This window comes from Danio aesculapii, chromosome 5 (assembly GCF_903798145.1).
Source record: "Danio aesculapii chromosome 5, fDanAes4.1, whole genome shotgun sequence".
NCBI lineage: Eukaryota > Metazoa > Chordata > Actinopteri > Cypriniformes > Danionidae > Danio > Danio aesculapii.
This window is the reverse complement of record NC_079439.1, coordinates 54,513,187-54,532,814: the sequence shown is the minus strand read 5'-3', so window position 1 is coordinate 54,532,814 and position 19,628 is coordinate 54,513,187. Positions and strand designations below refer to the sequence as shown.

Genomic DNA, 19,628 nt, shown 5'->3' with positions numbered 1-19,628 from the left:
GAAGTTTGCCAACAAAGTAATAAATTTATCAAAAATACTCTGTATAACCTGTTGGATGTAAGAAAACCAAATAAAACATTTTTAAAACAAGTTGAAAACTGAGCAAAACGTTGATTCTATATTAATAATAATATTAGTAGTAGTAGCAATAGTATTTTTAGCACTAAGAAAATTAAGGCTATTTTTCACAGTTCATTTTTAATTTAGTTTTTCCTTTCTATTTCCTTTTTATTTTGCAACAATAAAGTAATATAATTTTGTATTTCCTGTTTTTCATTTCATTTCACAACATATAAATAAAGCTTATTTTTTTCTGGTCATATTGTTACATTCCATGGTGTTTTGAGTGAAAGATTATTGTCGCTGTTGAGCTTAACTTGTTGAAGTGAAAATCTGTTGTAAAGCATTTGAAACCACTTAAAGTCTGCTTTTGAAACTTAACTTTGTGTTTGGAAGCCGTAGGGAGGTGGGTGCTATTTTATTTCTAAAGCCCTTTTTCTCTTGTTTACGTTTATAGAGAGTTGGTGTACATTTCTGTTGTTAATTTAATTTTACGTTGTCAGTTTAGACAGTTTTACTCCCTAACTAGCCAGAGTGTACTTTTGCTTGTTGTTTTGGCCTTTCCCCCCTCCTGAAGTCTATTTTTGCTTCCCAGTTTATGTTTTATTATTGTACATTTTTGTTAATAAATTCTTTAACTGAATTTAGTGTTGTCGTCAAGGCAGGGGACTTGTTCACTAGTTCACTGTTACTCCCACTCCTAGACATTTAACATCAGGGACATAACAATATGTCATAAAATAAATAAATAAAATAAACAACAATTTTTTTAAATAAAGAAAATTAAGCCAATTTTGTACCATTTATATTAATAATATATTACACAAAATACATTATTACATTTTTTTTTATTTATTCATACTGTACAGGATTTTTCTAAGTTGTGCAGCATTTTGTCAACCTCTGCTGCTTTTAAAAATCATGAATTTATCTCTGTTGACTTATAATATAAAAGATATATACTTAAGATATAAAATAACTGTAAAAGACTAAGGGTTCTAAGGGTTGTGCATTTATATTATTAATTAAATTAATATCTTTAAAAACATGAAAAATCACATCTTTTAAATGTAATTTCACAAGTAAAGTGCAATTAATCAAGCAACCACAGACATTACCGTAAGCATTATGTGTAGGATCACACAGAATCTGTGCGTGCAGAAATCCGCAGAGTTTTAGCCAATCATTTAGTCTATGTATTTACTTGTGTAAATGTGTGTAAATTTATATTTATTCGGTTTTTAAATAAATTTTACTACTACTACTACTAATAATAATAATGCTACTAATAATAATAATATTAAAATGTTCAAATGATTTATTTACAATATAGTTTGTAAAGTAACATTTTCTGTCTTTTAGTAGAGATATTATATGATAGACTTGCTTTGTTTACCAAATAAGTGGTTCTAATAAGATTTGCATTGTAAACATTAAATAAAAGTTAGGTTTTAGTAGTATCATAACTAAAAACGTAATATATGAAATAAAAAATAATAAAATTTTTATTTCATATATTAAGTTTTTAGTTATGATACTCCTAAAATCATTCCGCATAAATCCCCAAATTCTTTTTACAAAATTCTCAGCAGAAAAAGTAAAAAAATGTCTGCAGATTCTGCCCTACCTATGTGATGCAAGCTGCGCTTCAAGTACACTGTCTGGGTAGCAAACCAGACCACACTGCTGATTAGTTTCAAACAGAAACAGAAATTGTCTCTTATTTTTTGCTGATCATGAAAAGACAGAAACCGGATGGTCAGTCAAACCCTAACAGCCACTCCTCAATGTCTCTCTCATAAGACTTGGCATCTTTTTGCCAGTCAATATGCCATCGCAAGCTTGCTATGACCTGAGTGTAACTGTCCCCCAGACTTTGCTTCCATTCCAGAAACTGCTGCTTGTTGTAGCGGTGAACAGATTTTGAAACACTGGGATAATCCACAATGGATCGTAGCAGCTTGTCCAAATCCTGACATACATCAGGGAAATGTGATGCAACGTTTCTCAATTCTGACTCATCTTTGGACAAGTCTGTAGGAGAGAAAATTCAAAGACAATAAATTAGGACAGTTGTGATATAAGCAAAGATTATTAGCCCTGCTGTGAATTTGTTATTTTCTTATTTTGTTTAGTTTTTTCCCAAATTATGTCTAACAGAGCAAGAAATTTTTCACAGTATTTGCTATAATATTTTTTTCTTCTGTCTTATTTGTTTTATTTTGATTAGAATAAAAGCAGTTTTCAATTTTTATATATTTTTTAAAAATAATTTAATATCATTAGCCCCCTTATGATATATTTTTTGATTGGCTACAGTATGACTTGCCTAATGAACCTAATTAAGCCTTTAAATTACTTGAGCCTTTAAATTAAACTTTAAGCTGAATACTAGCATCTTGTAAAATTATCTAGTAAAATATTATGTACTGTCATCATGGCATATACAAAGTAAATTAGTTATCAGAAGTTAGTTATTAAAGGGGACCTACTACGCAAAAATCATATTTATAAGGGGCTTAAAGACAGTTGTGCAGTAACAGTCTGTGAATATATCAGGCCTTTAATGGTAAATATTCATTAATTATATTGTTAATAATCACACTTGATAAAAACAGTCTGCAGAAACACTTTGATTGACATTCTTCTTTTGTACGTGTCATCAGAGGGGAAAAGACCCGCCCACTAGTGACCATCTCTCCCTCATTAGAATAAACAGTGCTGATTGAGAAGCAGCTGTCGGCCATTCGAGTTTTGAATTTGCCACTATACTGACACATACACATTTTTAGCTCCGCCTTCTTTTCAAATTTCATTTGAATTTAAAGCGAAAGTCAACAAAACGGCACAATTAGGATCAAAGCCTAAAAGGGGCAGTTTCAAAGAGTTATAAATAGGGCCAACTAGACCGAATCAGCATATGAATTTAAGTGCCAATGGTGCTGCGACAAGGACGTAGAAGCATCAAGGGGTGCACCAAAGCACACATAAGTACGTGTTGTGTCACACCATTTTTTAACATTTAATCCTAAACAACTTTGAGGGATACGGACACCATCAGCAATGTTATTCCTTTGTTCTTATTGCTTAGATATAAAAGGCAAAGTGTGCAGTATGGCGCAACCAGTGATCGCCTCCGTTAATCATCACGCATGATCGGATCATTACATCAAATTTGCTTAAACTAAGCATTCTAAAGGGCAGCACGGTGGCAAAGTAGGTAGCGATCTCGTCTCACTTTTCTTTCCATTTGGTGTGCTGTATCAAATTCAATTAAATCAACACTCTTCCACCAGTCCTTACTTCATAATCTCATTCAATGCCTCAGTTTGTCACAGGGGCATGAACAATATGTTGCTGAATGAAAGGGAAACTGCCAAACTGCAGTTAAAGTCGAAAAATTTAAAACGAAACACCCGAAATTACAAGAAACTCTGGAGGAAATGTGGATAGTGTGGCTACGTAATGACGTTAATCTAATCTATGTACTATAATATATAATATTGGATCATGAAAGGAACATTCAAGAAGCAACTCATGTAAAAACCTTAATCATATTATTGTCTTATTCAGATGAAGGCAAATAATTAGATTACTGATGTCTATGTAAACATAGTCACAAGCCCCAATCTTAGATAAAAGTGTTTACTGATTTTGATGACAGCCATTCCACAGGTTAGTTGTAAGCTAATGTAATGTTAATTGTATAATGAAAGTCTTAAATTCATGCTAACAAACAAATAATTAAAAGAAACATATTAATGCAATTTAATTAAAATATATAAAATATGAATTTTTGAGGCTCAAAAGTATCGGTTCAGGCACTGTTTTGGCACTGGTACCGTTTTAAAAATATTGTTTTAGCCCTGGGATCCGTTCTTCGAAAATCGCTTAAATGATCAAGGGTGATTTGACAGATCCTAGATCTTTTGATCTTGATAACTGCGGTGTATGGAATTTAAATTAATTTTGCATCAAAAAAGCATTTTAATATTGGTAAAGGTGTCTGCAACTTTTGCAAAGCATCCAATCTCTGGTATATCAGCTGTCAAAACGTGCATAACTGCATAAATTATTATTCCTTTATAAAAAACAAACAAAAACAGTTGAATATTGTGCATTTCTACTATCTTACAGAAGTTGTACTAAAGGTGGATCGGTACCTTTAAATAGTTAAAAAAATCCATATTAATAATAATTAATGGCCATTTTTGTACTTTTTAATTTATATTTAGTTTTATTTATATATAGTTTTAAACTTATATGTATATAAACATAAATATTATAAATTATTTAATATGAAATATTATTAATTATTATAAATTATAAATGTGTATATATAAACTTTTTTTTTTTACTATTTTACTTTTTCCCAAGTGTATATAATCTACAGGTTACTACTGTAAAAAAAATATCAGCATTCAGTACATACTTTCAGCATTATTTTTGCTTGAAAAGACCTGATCTAATCCTGTTTACATAAAATAAGCCTCGGCCCTAGCAGGTTTGAGCTTCCAGAACTGTTGCTATGACAACATCTTTTGTATGAGTTTTGAAGAACGAAACAATCCTGTATCGTGTCAAATCGTCAACAACCAAATCCAGCTAATTGAGTAATCCACGTACGAAGAATGGACCCCTGGTATCGGAATAACCCCAAACGATACCCAACCCTAGTTATAAAACATTATTTGTCAGGTATTTTGAGCTGAAGCTTTACATTCAAACTTTAAGGACATCAGAAACTTATTTCACATCTTATAAAAAGGGGCATAATAAGTCCCTTAAGTTAAAGTTAAAACTATTACATTTAAAAATGTGTTGAAAAACATCTTCTCTGCATTAAACAACACTTGGGAAATAAAAGTTTGGACTTCATCTCTATAAATCATAACAAGAACATCAGATCCTTGTTGAGCAGAATATTATGAGCAAAGAACATAAAGTATAGGTTTTGTAAGATATTTTTTAGCAGATGAAACTCACTGAAGAGCTGCGGAGGAACGGTCAAACCATCTGCATATGCGATATACTTCCACTCAGAAATTCTCAGCATATAAGTGGAGGTGTTGGCATTGCAACCATGATATTCACTGAACGCCCATGCAGGATGAGGCTCTGCTGAATAAATGCTGACTCGAGATATCAGAGGGATCAACGAGTGACCACTGAGACCCCCTGTCTGTGGGACACCAGCGAGATCTAACAAAAACACAAAGAGCAGATGGAAACAGATGATATTGCCAGGTCATAATTCATAAAAACAAACAAATATGTGCATAAAGAAAATAAAAAGGATTGTAATTATATAAAAATATGTAAAAAATTATATAAACATTATGCAAAAAATATTATGTATATAAAAATATAAGTATAAAATAAAAAGTCTATCATTTCATATTATGCTCTATCGTTTATCTTTTGGTGTCACAAAATACGCTGTTAATCCTTTTTCATCATTTACATGAGCGTAAAAAACTCCCATTACGAGGATGCAGACAGAAACATGAATAACTGCATCGTGAGAAAGTCGCAATTTTGAAAGGGCTATATTTACATTTTGCATTTTATTTAGCTTTTTTATTTTTAAGTTACACCTTCAATCATTCGTTTTTGAAGTGTTTTATGCTTTATTAAAATGCATTTTATATTTCTACATTTTTAGCCAAACATTTGGCCTGAAGTTCTAAATTAACGGAGAAATATGACCACATGTAGGAGTATATTTCTGCGTATATACTTTAAAATATAAAAAAGAAATAGTCCTTTACTTGTGGTCAATATATATATAAACTATTAACTGATTGAATTTACAGAAACTGTACTATATCATGATATCTATCAATATTATCTATCGATTATTTCCATTTTCTTGTTTACGTCCATGACAATAGTTTGGTTTTGTCAATGTTTGTTTTTTGTAAGTGTGTAATAGTAATACATTTTATCTGAATTTTTAAGATTTTGGTTAAAATCTTTTTTACTTTTTTTACCCATCATTTGCCATTGGAACATCAGTTAGTGGGATTCAAGTAAAAAAAACACATTTACAGTGACTTGCAGAAGTATTAATACTACTTAATTTTATGTGGCATTAATAAGAGCTCAGGTTTCCATTTCAGATTATTCAGTTTCCCTAAATAATCTTTGATATGTTTTGCAATTTTGATAGGACTAAATTGGTGGCAAGCCGGTTTCCCCCCACAGTCCAAACACATGCGGTATAGGTGAATTGAATCAACCTAATTGGCCAGTACTGGGTTGCAGCTGGAAGGGCATCCGCTATGTAAAACATAAGCTGGATAAGTTGGCGGTTCATTCTGCTGTCATTCCTGAAGAATAAAGGGATTAAGCCAAAGGAAAATCGATGAATGAAGATTTGGAAAGGCACACACCTGTCAACATAAAGTATGGGTAAAATCTGTATTGGTCCAAAAACCAAACTATTAGGTCATAGAACCAGCCTGTAGTGCAGAGAAATCTGTTAAGGAACTGATTTTTGGAATAGAAGGTACTAGAACAACCTCTTCCTGGCAAACTGGCTAAGCTATGATCATATTAGAAAATGGGAGAAACTTACTTATGCATTAAAATCACTGCAATGCTTCAATAATCTTGGCTTTATGTCAGAGTGAGCAGATTCAAATCCCCTCCTCAGTGAGTGAAAACCTGCTTGACATTTTAAGTAAGGAAAAATAGCACCTAAAGAACTTTCAGATTGTGACAAACAAAACTCTCTTGCCGAGTGAATATTTGTCCAAGCATCACGTCTAGAGGAAATCAGGAACCATATATATATATATACAGTATGAAGCACGGTGATGGCAGTGTCCTGCACTAAGAATGTTTCTCAAATATGTATGTCACAAATATATCCTTTTTGTAAACCTAGTTCAGAGCAATCAGAATCCCATACTAGGCTGAATAACCACCATCCAAATTGACAAGCACCTTCAAAACACAGTCAACAGCATGCATAAAAGTGGCCAAGCCAGAGCTCAGATTTAAAGGGATAGTTCACCCTAAAATGAATTTTTCCTCATTATTTAAGCACACACTCAAACTTTTATGAATTTCTTTCCTTTGTTCACAAAACAAGATATTCTAAAGAATGTTGGAAAAAAGCAGCCAATCATCAGTAGAAGGAACAAAAATAAATGTCAATGGCTGCTGCTTTCCAACAATCTTCAATATATTTTCCTTTGTGTTCAACAGAAGAAAGAAACTCAAACAGGTTTGTTATGTGGAGGGAGAGCAAATGATAACATAATTTTCATTTTTGGGTGAACTATCCCTTTTAATAATCACAATAATGCATTTTATTTAAAGACGCCTTTCTTGACACTCAAGATCACCGTACAAGACAGCTAGAACAGTCAGTTCAAATAAAAACAATAAAAGTCAATAGAATACAATACAATTAAAAAAAAATGCTGTCAGGTTAAAGAGAATAAGCTGTTCTAAACAGATGTGTTTTGAGTTTGGATTTTAATTGTGAAAGAGAGTCTAAATTACAGAGATCAGGAGGAAGTGAATTCCAAAGCTGAGGAGCAGAGTGGCTGAAGGATCTGCTCCCTATGGTGACAAAGCGGACAGAGGGAACAGTGAAGTGAATGGAAAAAGAGTGTTCGAGAAGGTGTGGCAATTTGAACAAGATTAGTAAGGTATGGAGGAGCAAGATTGTGGATGGCTTTAAAAGTGAGAAGTAGTATTTTATAATTAACTCTGAAAGAGATGGAACTTGCCTCAATGTACCCCAAAGGTAATTCAATTACACGTTTAAAGATATCAAAAACTTCTAAAACGTAATTATTTCAGTTATTTCTTTTTTTAATAAATTTGTAAAGATATGATTCTGTTTTTTGCTTTGTCATTATGGTCTGTGGCAAAATCTGCTATATAAAATATGAATAACACAAGGGATATAAATACCTTTGCGAGACACTGTATATTTTGTAATAAACTTGACGATTTGTCATTGATGTGATTGCAATTTTCCTTGTTAAAGCCATTGGCTTGTACCGTTGCTAGATTTTTGAATATGTCTTTACTTCAAATCAATATTTCTCATGTTGTGATTCCTGGAGGATCTACCTTCCTGCAGAGTTTAGCTTCAATTCTGATCAAAAACAACTAAACCAATGAAGTAGGATCTGAAGGAGCTCTTGGTAATTAAAAAAAGGTGTGTTTGATCAAGGTTGCAGCTGAAATCTGCAGGAAGGGCGATCTCCAGAAACAGGGTTGAACACACATGACATACACAAAGGAAGGGTGTCCAAAGTCAGTCCTGGAGGGCCGGAGAGTTTAGCGCTAACCCTAATCAAACACACCAAAACCAGTTAATCAAGCCCTTACTCGATATAATAGAAACTTCCTGGCAGGTGTGTTGAAGCAAGTTTGAGCTAAACTCAGCAGGACACCTGCCCTCCAAGACTGAGGCTGTTTCTCAACATGCGTTCTTCAGCGAACTTGTGTCCCCATGTAATGTCATCATCAACTGCCAAATTTTAATTCCAAAACTCAAAACCACAAGAACGGAGGACGTGTGAAAGTTTCCGGATGTGTTCTTGATATCGAGGACGCATCGATGCGTACTTGAACGCAAAACTCGATTAAGCAGAGGTAAAACTTATTTATCTAAGGAGTTTCCCTAAATGAAACGGTGAAAGTAAACATTACCATGAAAATCTTAATAAAGGTATAAACAAATTAAGGGTGTTTTTTTGCTGAAGTTTGTCTTAAAATTTGTTTTATTTGTATTGTGCAACATATATGTGTAAGGTCTTAGTAAATAGTATATATATTGAAAAGGGGAAAAACAATAAATCGTTGTATGAATGCTATAGCGTTTAAATAATTTTCCATTAAAAAACGTGTGAGGTCATGTGACCATCAGGAAGAACCAGGGAAGAATGCAGCATTTCATTTCTCACAGGACGCATTCTCCGTTCTCATGGTCTCCCTAGTTTTTTCTTCCGAGGTCACTTGGCAAGACCGGTCTCTGCAAGACCATGAGTCTGTTCGCTGCGTTCTTGGAATTGAGAAACAGCCCAAGTTTGGACACCCCTGTCTTAAAGCATAGGTATCAAACTTCTGGTGAGCCGCAGCTCTGCAGTTTTGCTTCAACCCTAATCAAACACAGTTTATCCAACTAATCAAGGTGTTCAAGACAACTGGAAACTATTAAGCAGATATTAGTTGGAGGTGGTTGGAGCTAAACTGTGCAGAGCTGTGGCCCTCAGAGAATTGAGTTTAAGACCATCGCTTTAATGGATTCATTTACCCAAAAATGAAAATTCTGTTATTAATGACTCATTTTGTTATTCCAATCCCCTAAGATTCTCATTCATTTTCAGGACAGAAATTAGGATATTTTAGATGGTATTTAAGAGCTCTCTCATCCTCCATAGAGAGCAGGAGTCCCAAAACAGTCCAGAAAATGAACCAAAAACATTATCAAGCCATTTTATGTTACACATTTGATGTGTTTCAACTGCAATCATGAGAAGTTTAAGAACACTTTTATAACTGAGTGAGTTTGTTTTCCTGGTCCTGGCAGGAATTGAATATAGGAGGAGTGAATAATCCTCACTTACTCTATCTTTGATACTTAGCTGAGGTGCTGGTGAGTTGCTCCAAGGATGCTTGAAGCAATAGCTGCACACTGCTCCGAGTATATGTTCACTGTGTGTTTGCTTTCACTCTTCAATATAAATGTGTTTGCAGTTGGATGGGTAAAAGCAGTGGAAAAATTTTGAGTATGGGTAAAATTTATGAGAAAAAAAGTATGAGACAAAGGCTCACCTCACTTCAAACACTGTCCTGTAAATAAGGGTAATAAAACCTGTAATATTATAATCAGGGTGCCGTTCACTACAGGCAGTTTGATGTATTGCTATTAGTGTCATCAACCCATCCTGATCTGATACAGAGGACATTGGTGAACAATTTTTTTTCCACAGCTTTTTTGGGGCACAAAAGTGTTCTTGGAGCTTCATATGATTACAGTTGAACTACTGAAGTCACGTGAAAGTTTGGTCAATATTCTTGTTTCCTTTTCTGGACTTTTCATGACCATTTCTGTCTATAAAAGATGAGGAAACTCTTGAATGTCAACTGAAATATCTTAATTTGTGTGCCAAAGAAAAACAAAGTTTCTCACGAGTTTGAAACAAGAGGGTGAGTATTTAACAACAGAATTTTCATTTTTGGGTACACTAACTCTTTAAACAAAAGCTTTATTAAAAAAAATCTGCATTGGGAAACTAGCACTGCTGAAAAAGTGACAAATAATAAAATATATTAAAGCTGCAAGCAGCGATGAAAGGGACCTCACACCTGGGCTCACCGCCACCCGGTGGCCTTAGGATGACAGAGCATAATGGACAATAATAATTTAAGTTAATATAAAAAACTTGACAATGTTAGCTATTTTTGTCATTCATACTTCTGTCAGCAGGTGGCGCTATGACTGTGTATGAATATTGACATGTAGATGACTTCAGTATAGTACTATAATCAAAGGTGTGGAACTTAGGGCAGACTGGACATAGTAAGTTATAACAGCTTGTTTTTCCATGGCGAGGTTTGTCAGGCCGCCACGGACACGGTCTTTGATGAAACCTCTAGAGCTTTGCGATTTAACATCGCCAATCCCTTTAGATGACAATACCCAATTTTGGTGTTGATCTGATAAACTCCCTAGGCGGAGTTCGTTAAAATACAACGCCTGGAAATAGCCAAAACTGCACTTTTTCGGTTGAGGTAGTTAAAAATATCTGACTTCCTGTTGGGTTTGAGATTTCACTCCAAGAGATTTTTTTGTAGGTTTTGGCATGTTTCATGTGTGTTCCAATTTTCGTACGTGTGCGTGAAACATAGCTCGGGGGCTACTTTGTCAAACGTGCATAGGTGGCGCTGTTGAGTCATTTTACCACACCCACTTCCGAAACCTATAACAAACGTAAATTTTGTCCACTTCTGGCGCATGTGCAAAGTTTTGTGAGTTTTCAAGCATTTTAGATTCTCAAAAACGCAATTCATTCTAGAGAAGAAGATGAATAATTTGCTAATTATGCTAATACTAGTACTAATACCACTCTTACCAAGCACAGTAGGATATATATCCACAAGTGACACAGGTAGACTGATTTCAAAGCCAGACTTCACTCCTGGGCCCATTATAAGCAGAGGAACATGAGAGCTGCCTTCAAACATAGACATCTTATAAAACTGCCTGTGTTCCATGGCTAGATCGCCATGATCTGACGTGAAAAGAACTACTGTCTTGTTCAGCAAGCCGGTGTCTCTGAGAGCCGCCATTATCTCACCTGCAGACACACAATGATTGAACGTCATCACATCAAACTCAGAGACAAAACAGCACTTAGACGTGCTCTGGCTGCTCACCCAACATGCCGTCTGTTTCAGCACACATTGCATAATAAAAGGCTCTTATGTTTCTGATCTCTTCTTTTGTGAAGTGGCCACTGCAATTTTTAGTGACGGTGGAGTAGTAATCCACAGGGTGCATATCTTCAAAACGCAGCCACTTTGGAACAGACACTTGATTGTAGGAAACCTTTGACAGAAAATAGTGAAGTATTAGTGAAGACACTGGTATTAATGGTAGCTTGTAATAAACATTAATCCTCCCCTTTCTCACAATCTTAATTTAACATTTCACAATACCATCTGTTCTTCTCAGAATTGCAAGTTAAAATTTTGTTAAGTTTTGCCTAGAAGTTCAAGCTATAAACTTAACAATTAACGTCTCACAATTCCGAATATTTGATTAAAGTTGATAAATTCATAATTGTCATAAAGTCATAATTCTTAAAAAGATTGTGAGACGTAAACTTTGAGAGGTAAGTTGAAATCCCATTTTCAATATACCAGGCAGACAAAACCTGAGATAATTTATATATTAATTGGTAATTATCCAAAATATGTAAATAAAATAAAAGTAGTTTTATTTCTGTGTTAATTTAATACTATTATAGCATATATTTATAACTAATACATTAAATCTGCTGATTCTGTTTTCATTTTTAGTTTATTGATTTGTTTTTTGGCCATTGTGTTTGTTTTTTAAATATTTTTAACTCTTATTTCTTTTTATTTCAGTAACTCTAGCCCTCCACTTTTTTCAGTTAGTTGCCAAGATATCTGCAACATTTCTAATATGTATAATTAATGGTTTAAGTTTCTCATCTAATATTTATGTTTTACTTTATTCCAGCTTAATTACAATTAATGAAATAAATACAGTTTTTATTAAAAATAGCGAAAGGTGAAACAAATGTTATAAAAATATAAAAGCGTCAGTCATGGGATTAACACTCTTGAAATGGTAAAATAAGAGTAATTTAATTACTAGATTATGGTATGTTTTAATCTCAAACATAAATCTGATATACAGTATGTCCATATACACTCACAGACCACTTTATTAGGAACACCCTACTAGTACCGGGTTGGGCCCTCTTTTGCTTTCAAAACTGCTTTAATCTTTTGTGGCATAGATTTAACAAGGTACTAGAAATATTCCTCAGAGATTTTGGTCCATATAAATATTTGGTCCATATAACAGCATTACTCTGTTGCTGCAGATTTGTCGGCTGTGTATCCATGATGCGAATCTTCCGTTCCACCACATCCCAAAGGTGCTCTAGTAGATTAGGATCTGGTGACTGTGGAGGACATCTGAGTACAGTGAACTCATTTTCATGTTCAAGAAACCAGTCTGAGATGATTCACGCTTTATGATATGGCGTGTTATCCTGCTGGAAGTAGCCATCAGAAGATAGGTACACTGTGGTCATAAAGGCATGGACATGGTCAGCAACAATACTCAGGTAGGCTGTGGTGTTGGCATGATGCTCAATTGGTACTAATGGGCCCAAAGTGTGCCAAGAGATTATCCCCCACACCATTTCACCACCAGCCTGAATCGTTCATTTAAGGCAGGATGGATCCATGCTTTCATATTGCTGATGCCAAATTCTGACCCTACCATCCAAATGTCGCTGCAGAAATTGCAACTCGTCAGACCAGGAAACATTTTTCCAATCTTCTATTCCAATCTACCAATTTTGGTGAGCCTCTGTGAACTGTAGCCTCAGTTTCCTGTACTTAGCTAACAGGAGTGGCACCTGTTCTGGTTTTCTGCTACTGTAGCCCAGCTGCCTCAATGTTAGACATGTTGTGCGTTCAGACATGCTCTTCTGCATACCTCGGTTGTAACAAATACTGTTGCCTTTCTATCAGCTGGAACCAGTCTGGCCATTCTCCTCTGACCTCTGGTATCAACAAGATATTTGTGCACACAGAACTCACTGGATATTTTCTCTTTCTTAGACCATTCTCTGTAAACCCTAGATATGGTTGTGCGTGACAATATATGTTCGTATTTGTAATTCCAATAGTTGGAAAAAAAACATATGTAAATCATATTTTTGCAATATCTAGAAATATATCCCAGATTTATGTTATATAAATTATACATGTGAAATCCAAACATGAATTATGTCATACATGTAATTTGCATATATTGCAATGTATCAAATTTCTATATGGGATTCCTGCTTGTCCATTTGTGTAAATGTCACAATATTTTACTTTTTTCTTCAGATTCTTTGGATTCAAATTCCAAAAAAAAAACCCAAATGTTTTAAAGGGACAGCTTACCCCTCAAATCCAGTCCCAATATCTATGAAAATAAACATGCACCAGAAGGTGTTTGGTTACCAATTTCTTTCAAAATATCTTCAGCATTAAAAACTTTATAATGAAGACAGAACTTTTATTTGTGGGTGAGCTCTGCCTTCACTGTTAAAAAAATTGAGTCAACTTAAAATTGTAAGGCAACTTGCAGCAGTTTCTTTTAAGTTCACTCAACTTAAATAGTCAACTACACTACTTGAGCTAAAACTCAAAAACACTGTGCATTAAGTTGATTTACAATTTGAAGTTGAATCAACAGTGTTTAATCCTACTAAAGGGAAAGCAACCTGCCTTGTTTAGCCAATACGGGGAGGTTCGGAAGGTGGAGCCCCCTGCTGTAGGTCCCAGTGAGTCGGTACGGTACGGATGGGGAAGATTCAGCCCCAGGTACAGTGCAAACGGCTGGGTGAGAGATGCTGTAGTGTTTCGCATCCACTGGACAGCAGCATCAGTGATGGTCCAGTCTTTAATCATCACCCTTTTTGTGGATGCATCACCCACCAGATCTGTGACTGGACGGCCCTCCTGTCTCAGCAGGAAAGGAACATCCCTGGTCCAGGCCTCCACTCGATTACTGAAAGAGTTGAAGGTGTCTAGATGCTTTTTTCAACAGTATATCTGTTGTTTTGATATCGTTAAACATACAAAAGCAAATGTTTTACTTGATGAATGTGCTGGTTATAGCTTTAGGTAAAAGAATTGACACTTTAGTAGATATTTGGTTTCCTAATGCACTTTGGACTTTCCAAACAGCTATTTAAGTATATGTACAGTTATGCATTTATATAATTTTATTACACTACATTTAATCATTTAACTTTGACAGATGTTTTTATCTACAGCAACATTAATTAAAAAATGAAGAGGGGGAAATGTCAGATTATGTGTTTGTGTTTAGAAATAGAAGAACGGAAAGTGAGTTGGAGGTGGTTGGAGCGGAAGTGTGGCTCTCCAGGAGTTGTGTATGAGACCATTGTGTTAGATGAAAGTACTTTTATAAGTTGACAGAACAGAGAAAAGAGTGGCATTGTGACTTCAGTCAGTGGTTAGCAGAATTGTCGCTTCACAGCAAGAAGGTCATAGGTTCGAGCCCCAGCTGGACCAGGAGGCCTTTCTGTGTGGAGTTTGCATGTTCTCCCTGTGTTTGCGTGGGTTTCCTTTGGGTGCTCCGGTTTTCCCCACAGTCCAAAGACATGCGGATTATGTTAGATAGTGTTAAAGGATTAGAGCTATTTTATAACATATAATAGGGTGTTAGTGTTAGAATTGGAAGTGTTGACAGAAAGATAAAACTTTAGATAATCTTTGAGAATGGCTTAGAAAACAGAAACAATGATTGTTTTTGAAGGAACAATCTTTTTTTTGGAAGATGACTTGACATGCTCAATGGCTACAGTTAAGACATTTATAATGTTACAAAATATTTCCATCTCAAATAATTATGTTCAAAGATGAATAAATCATTATGTGTCAAATATCTAAAAAATATTATGTAACACCTTTTTACATTGATAATAATAAATGAAGGTTTCCACAGCAAATAATCATATTATAGCTATTTCCCAAGGATTATGTGACACTTAAGTTCTGCTTTGCCATCACATAAACAAATGCACTGCAAAAAAAGCTTTTCTTATTAATGGTTTTTGTCTTGATTCTAGTGCAAATATCAAAAAATTCTAAAATCAGGAGGCATTTGCTAGACAAGCACATATTATTGTCTTATTTTCAGAAATAATTAGTCAAAATCTAGTGAGTATTTCTTTAAAACAAGCAAAACAATTTACCAATGGGGTACGCAAAACTTGTTTTCACTGTGAAATAAGATTATTTTGCTGTTTTAAGGAAAAACTCAATTAATCTACACTTATTATTTCTAAAAACGAGACAATATTTTTTTTACTTGTGCAGAAAATGCTTTGTGATAAATTTTTTTAAATATATTTGGACAAGAAATAAGACCGTAAAAAAAGCATTTTTTGCATTGTAAAAGACATTTTGTAAACGACTTGTTTTACAGCAATCAACTCATCAACTAGCACCACAGTGCTTATGTAGAAAATACTTCTTGTTTTAAAGAGTCACGATTAACGAAACACTAAAACCCATTTTTTGAGATGTTGACAGTATATACATATATATATATATATACATATACATATATATATATATATATATATATATATATATATATATATATATATATATATATATATATATATATATATTTATATATATATGTCCCACGTTGCTAAAGACACTATTAAGACACATATTTAACTAAAAAGTGAAAATTGGTTGTTTTTGGAGACACTGCTCGCTGTAGAGCCACTTGAGCACCAATGAGGGGGAGCTTGAGCTCTCACTCCTCCTCCTATAAGCTGTTTTAATGCATACACCCACCCCACCCATAACCCCAACCCCAAGTGACATCACTCGTAGAAGAAGTGCAAGGAAGGAGGAGCGGGAGCTTAAGCTCCCCCTTGCTGAAGCTCAGCTCTGCCCAAGTGGCTCTGCAGTGAGCACCACTTGTGTTTTTGTGTTGTTTAGAGCAAATTCTTTCTTCCAGGTTAAAAATTAATTTTGAAGCAACGTCACGGCCATGAGATCATTGTATAAATGCCAGTGTGGAGATTGGATGTCTGTACCAGCCGGTACAACGTGACGTCTTTGAGTTTTCAGCATTAATTCATGAGATAGACTTGGTTCAAGCCAATCAGTGTGCTCTATTGTGAATGAGATGCAACTTCATTAATATGCATGATTTAGCTTCAAAGACCTTTTTACTTTTTTTTTGTTCAGAGAGACGCCACATTGTGTTGCCAACCATAATTCAAACAAGTAGAAGAAGAATTGTTCGGAGACATGGGTCATCAGTGTTGTGTTTATAAACGTGCCAAAACAGAAGTTTTGTTTCCATTTCCCTGCAATGAGAGCACAGCTCGCATGAGGACCCAAGCTGTTGGATTACAGTGGTCTGCTAACAAAATATTTCTAAGAAACATTTTTTACACAAGAGCTTTTTGAATCTGGAAATCTGGATTTGCCACTCGTCTTCTTTTAAAAAAAGACGCAGTTCCAGTTCATTGATTGTCCGGCCTCTGCGGATTTGGTAAGTGTGTGACCAGCGTTCTTTGTTTATGCTTATTCAGATGGCAAAGTTAGTTATGGTCAGCAGTACTCTTTCAGTTTCTAAAGACATACCTTAGTCAAAATGATTGAGTTAATAAGTTTACAGTAATACCACTACAATATTATGGACTGAAAATCCTCCACTTTCACACAGCTCTCAGATCCGCTGTAAACGCTGCTCTCTGAATGATTGCCGGTGTGAAAATCAGCTGTAGTGCACGTATTGAAACTCCTCATTTAATGCAAACCCTTCCCTCTTTCGCCACTCGCCACTCCCACCTAAATAAAGCTGGACTCACCCACTTTCCTGAAACTAGAAGTGTGAAAACACCCTGCTGAGACGGGGTGGGGGTCCTGGCCTTTTAACAACTTCTAGTGTAGATACTTGGACTAAAATCAAGACAAAAAATCTAAGTAAGAAAATTTTTTTTTGCAGTGTGACATATTACATTCAACAACAACAACAAAAAAATTAACAATACTTCTTTAACTTATTCTTCTAATCAAATAAATGTAGCCTTGGTTAGGTTTAGAGACCTCTATGTATGTGTGTGTGAGTGTGAGAGAGAGATTGCCTTAAAGGGATAGTTCACCCAAAAACAAAATTTCTGCCATCATTTACTCATCCTCCACTTGATCCTAAACCTGTTTGAGTTTCTTTTATCTGTTGAACGCAAAGACAGATATACTGAAGAATATTTGGAAAAAAACAGCCATTGGCGTTCTTTGTATTTTTGTTCAATCATACGCCGTAAAAAAAAATGCTGGGTTCCACACACAATCCCTTCATGTTGTCCCAACACAAATCAATTATGTTAACTTAATTGTATTTACAAATTTAAGTGGATTGAACATAACTTAAGTTACAAATAGTAAGTGTAAATATAAAGTAAATAAATTGCGCTGTTTCAAATCATTTTAAATAAGTAGTTTGAACAAGTAGTATTTGTGTAAATGTGTTTTGTGGATCATGACGACATTTCCCCCAACACACTTCAGAATATCTTGTTTTGTGTTTAACAGAAAAAATAAATTCTTTTGAACCACTTGAGTGTACTCAAACGCTAGGGGTGAGTGAGTAAACGCTGAGGAAGTTTTCATTTTTGGGGGTGAACTATCCCTTTAATATATTTTCAGATACAAATAAAGTCACCTGACAGAGTGATGCCCAGAAGTGTAGTCTAGTTTCCCCAAGCTATGAGTGTGGTACCCACTCTTTCTTAAGTTGTCCATCCATGTTGTGGCATTAGGATGAAGACATTTATTGTTGTTCCAAGACTGTGTCAAATGCACAAACTGTCCACTCCACATGGCTGCCAACACAGAAGTACAGCAACATGATTATTTGATGATTAATTCTGTTTTGTATGTAGTTATATTAATATACACAGGCAGTGTATTCCTCTACCTGCCCTGGAAGGACAGCAGATGGGCGAATTTGTGTATGAGTTGAGAAAAACAGAGCCCATTTCCCTCATATAGTTGATGTAAGGGAGTTGCACAACTTTATTGCCCGGTTGAAAGGTTAACCTGCCATCCTTCACAAACAGGAAAACAAACATACTGAGTTACATAAGCGTCTTCTTATTAGTAAAGCAGCTCTCTATTGAAACACAGCCAGAATTTGTTTTAGTATATAAATCGAGTGACTTACGAAGGCGTCAGACATGATCATGACTATGTTTGGTCTGTCATGTGATGTCCAGTTCAGATACATGCAGTAAGCGTTCACGTTAAAAATCAACAGCACAAACACACGGAGCATGTTTGTGCATCCAAACGCCATTTACTGTTAACAATGATGTTTCAAGCTGTGAAAGCCTCTCTTCTTAAGCAGCGAGAAACGGTAACGTGTGCAACGAAACAGCAAATTTGCATAAAACATAACAGGAGAAAGACTGTCGGTTTAGTTTAATTATTAAGTTGTTACTTTAAAAAAACGTTGCAAGTTCTGCTTTATACGGAACATTCACCTCATGTTTTCCTTTTCCGTAAACAAGCAGGTACATACCGCCACCTACCGGACAGTCCTGTTTCACATAATGCCTATATACTTATCATAGTCATAATATATACTGAGTAATAACTAGATACTCCCCTTAAAACTGTCAGTTAGAATAAACGCGTACTTGCTCAGGTAAATGCACTGTACTGTTAACCAAATAATGAAAAAAAAGCCCTGCTGAAAAAACAGCTTAACCCAGTCTATGGTGGTTGGCTTGTTTTAGAGATGTTTGGCCATTTCCAGCTTAAACCAGACTGGTCAAATATCATATATACTTTATGCATGAAATTAGCTTCATTAACCTTATTCATTTTACAATATTAGCTTTGTACTTAAGTGTAGGTGAGAATCAGATATAAGAAAATATTTCAGATGGAGAAAATAAAGCCACAATTGTTCTTTCACTTTTGCAGTAGATGTAAAATGGAAAAATGGAAGACTCATAATCGCAGTTTCTCAGACAGGGCTGTGTATAGGCTCAGAATAAAGGTACGATGGGCTGTTTCAATGGACATATACTTTGACCTTATAACATTTCAGTGTCTTTGTTTTGGCTCAACAATGCCATGATGTCCTAGCGGAAAAAGTATGGTCCTAAAATATGAGCAACTTCTGTTATTATGGTCCTAAAATGTTTTTATTCAGATCATATTTTATTATGATTCTGGGGTATAATGAAATGCCTTGTGACATTCATTTATAATGA

General features: G+C 34.8%; 1 protein-coding gene across 1 annotated transcript; it reads right to left on the bottom strand.

Moving 5' to 3' along the window:
* Positions 1-1,603: 1,603 nt before the first annotated feature.
* Positions 1,604-18,896, bottom strand: arsk (arylsulfatase family, member K). The gene is made up of 8 exons (XM_056458480.1): positions 18,572-18,896; positions 18,326-18,455; positions 18,071-18,230; positions 14,077-14,359; positions 11,470-11,641; positions 11,166-11,390; positions 5,047-5,262; positions 1,604-2,094 (listed from the first exon to the last, which is right to left on the bottom strand). Exons 1-8 carry the CDS (start codon positions 18,701-18,703, stop codon positions 1,820-1,822), a joined length of 1,593 nt encoding a protein of 530 aa, XP_056314455.1. The 5' UTR covers positions 18,704-18,896; the 3' UTR covers positions 1,604-1,819.
* Between the last annotated feature and the right edge of the window lie 732 nt (positions 18,897-19,628).

Excerpts from the sequence above, each read along its gene's own strand:
- arsk (XM_056458480.1), bottom strand. The coding sequence starts at position 18,703 with ATGGCGTTTGGATGCACAAACATGCTCCGTGTGTTTGTGCTGTTGATT. Across the intron at positions 18,456-18,571 it reads TGATCATGTCTGACGCCTTC|GATGGCAGGTTAACCTTTCA; the intron begins GTAAGTCACTCG and ends CTGTTTGTGAAG. Across the intron at positions 18,231-18,325 it reads CTGCTGTCCTTCCAGGGCAG|CCATGTGGAGTGGACAGTTT; the intron begins GTAGAGGAATAC and ends CTGTGTTGGCAG.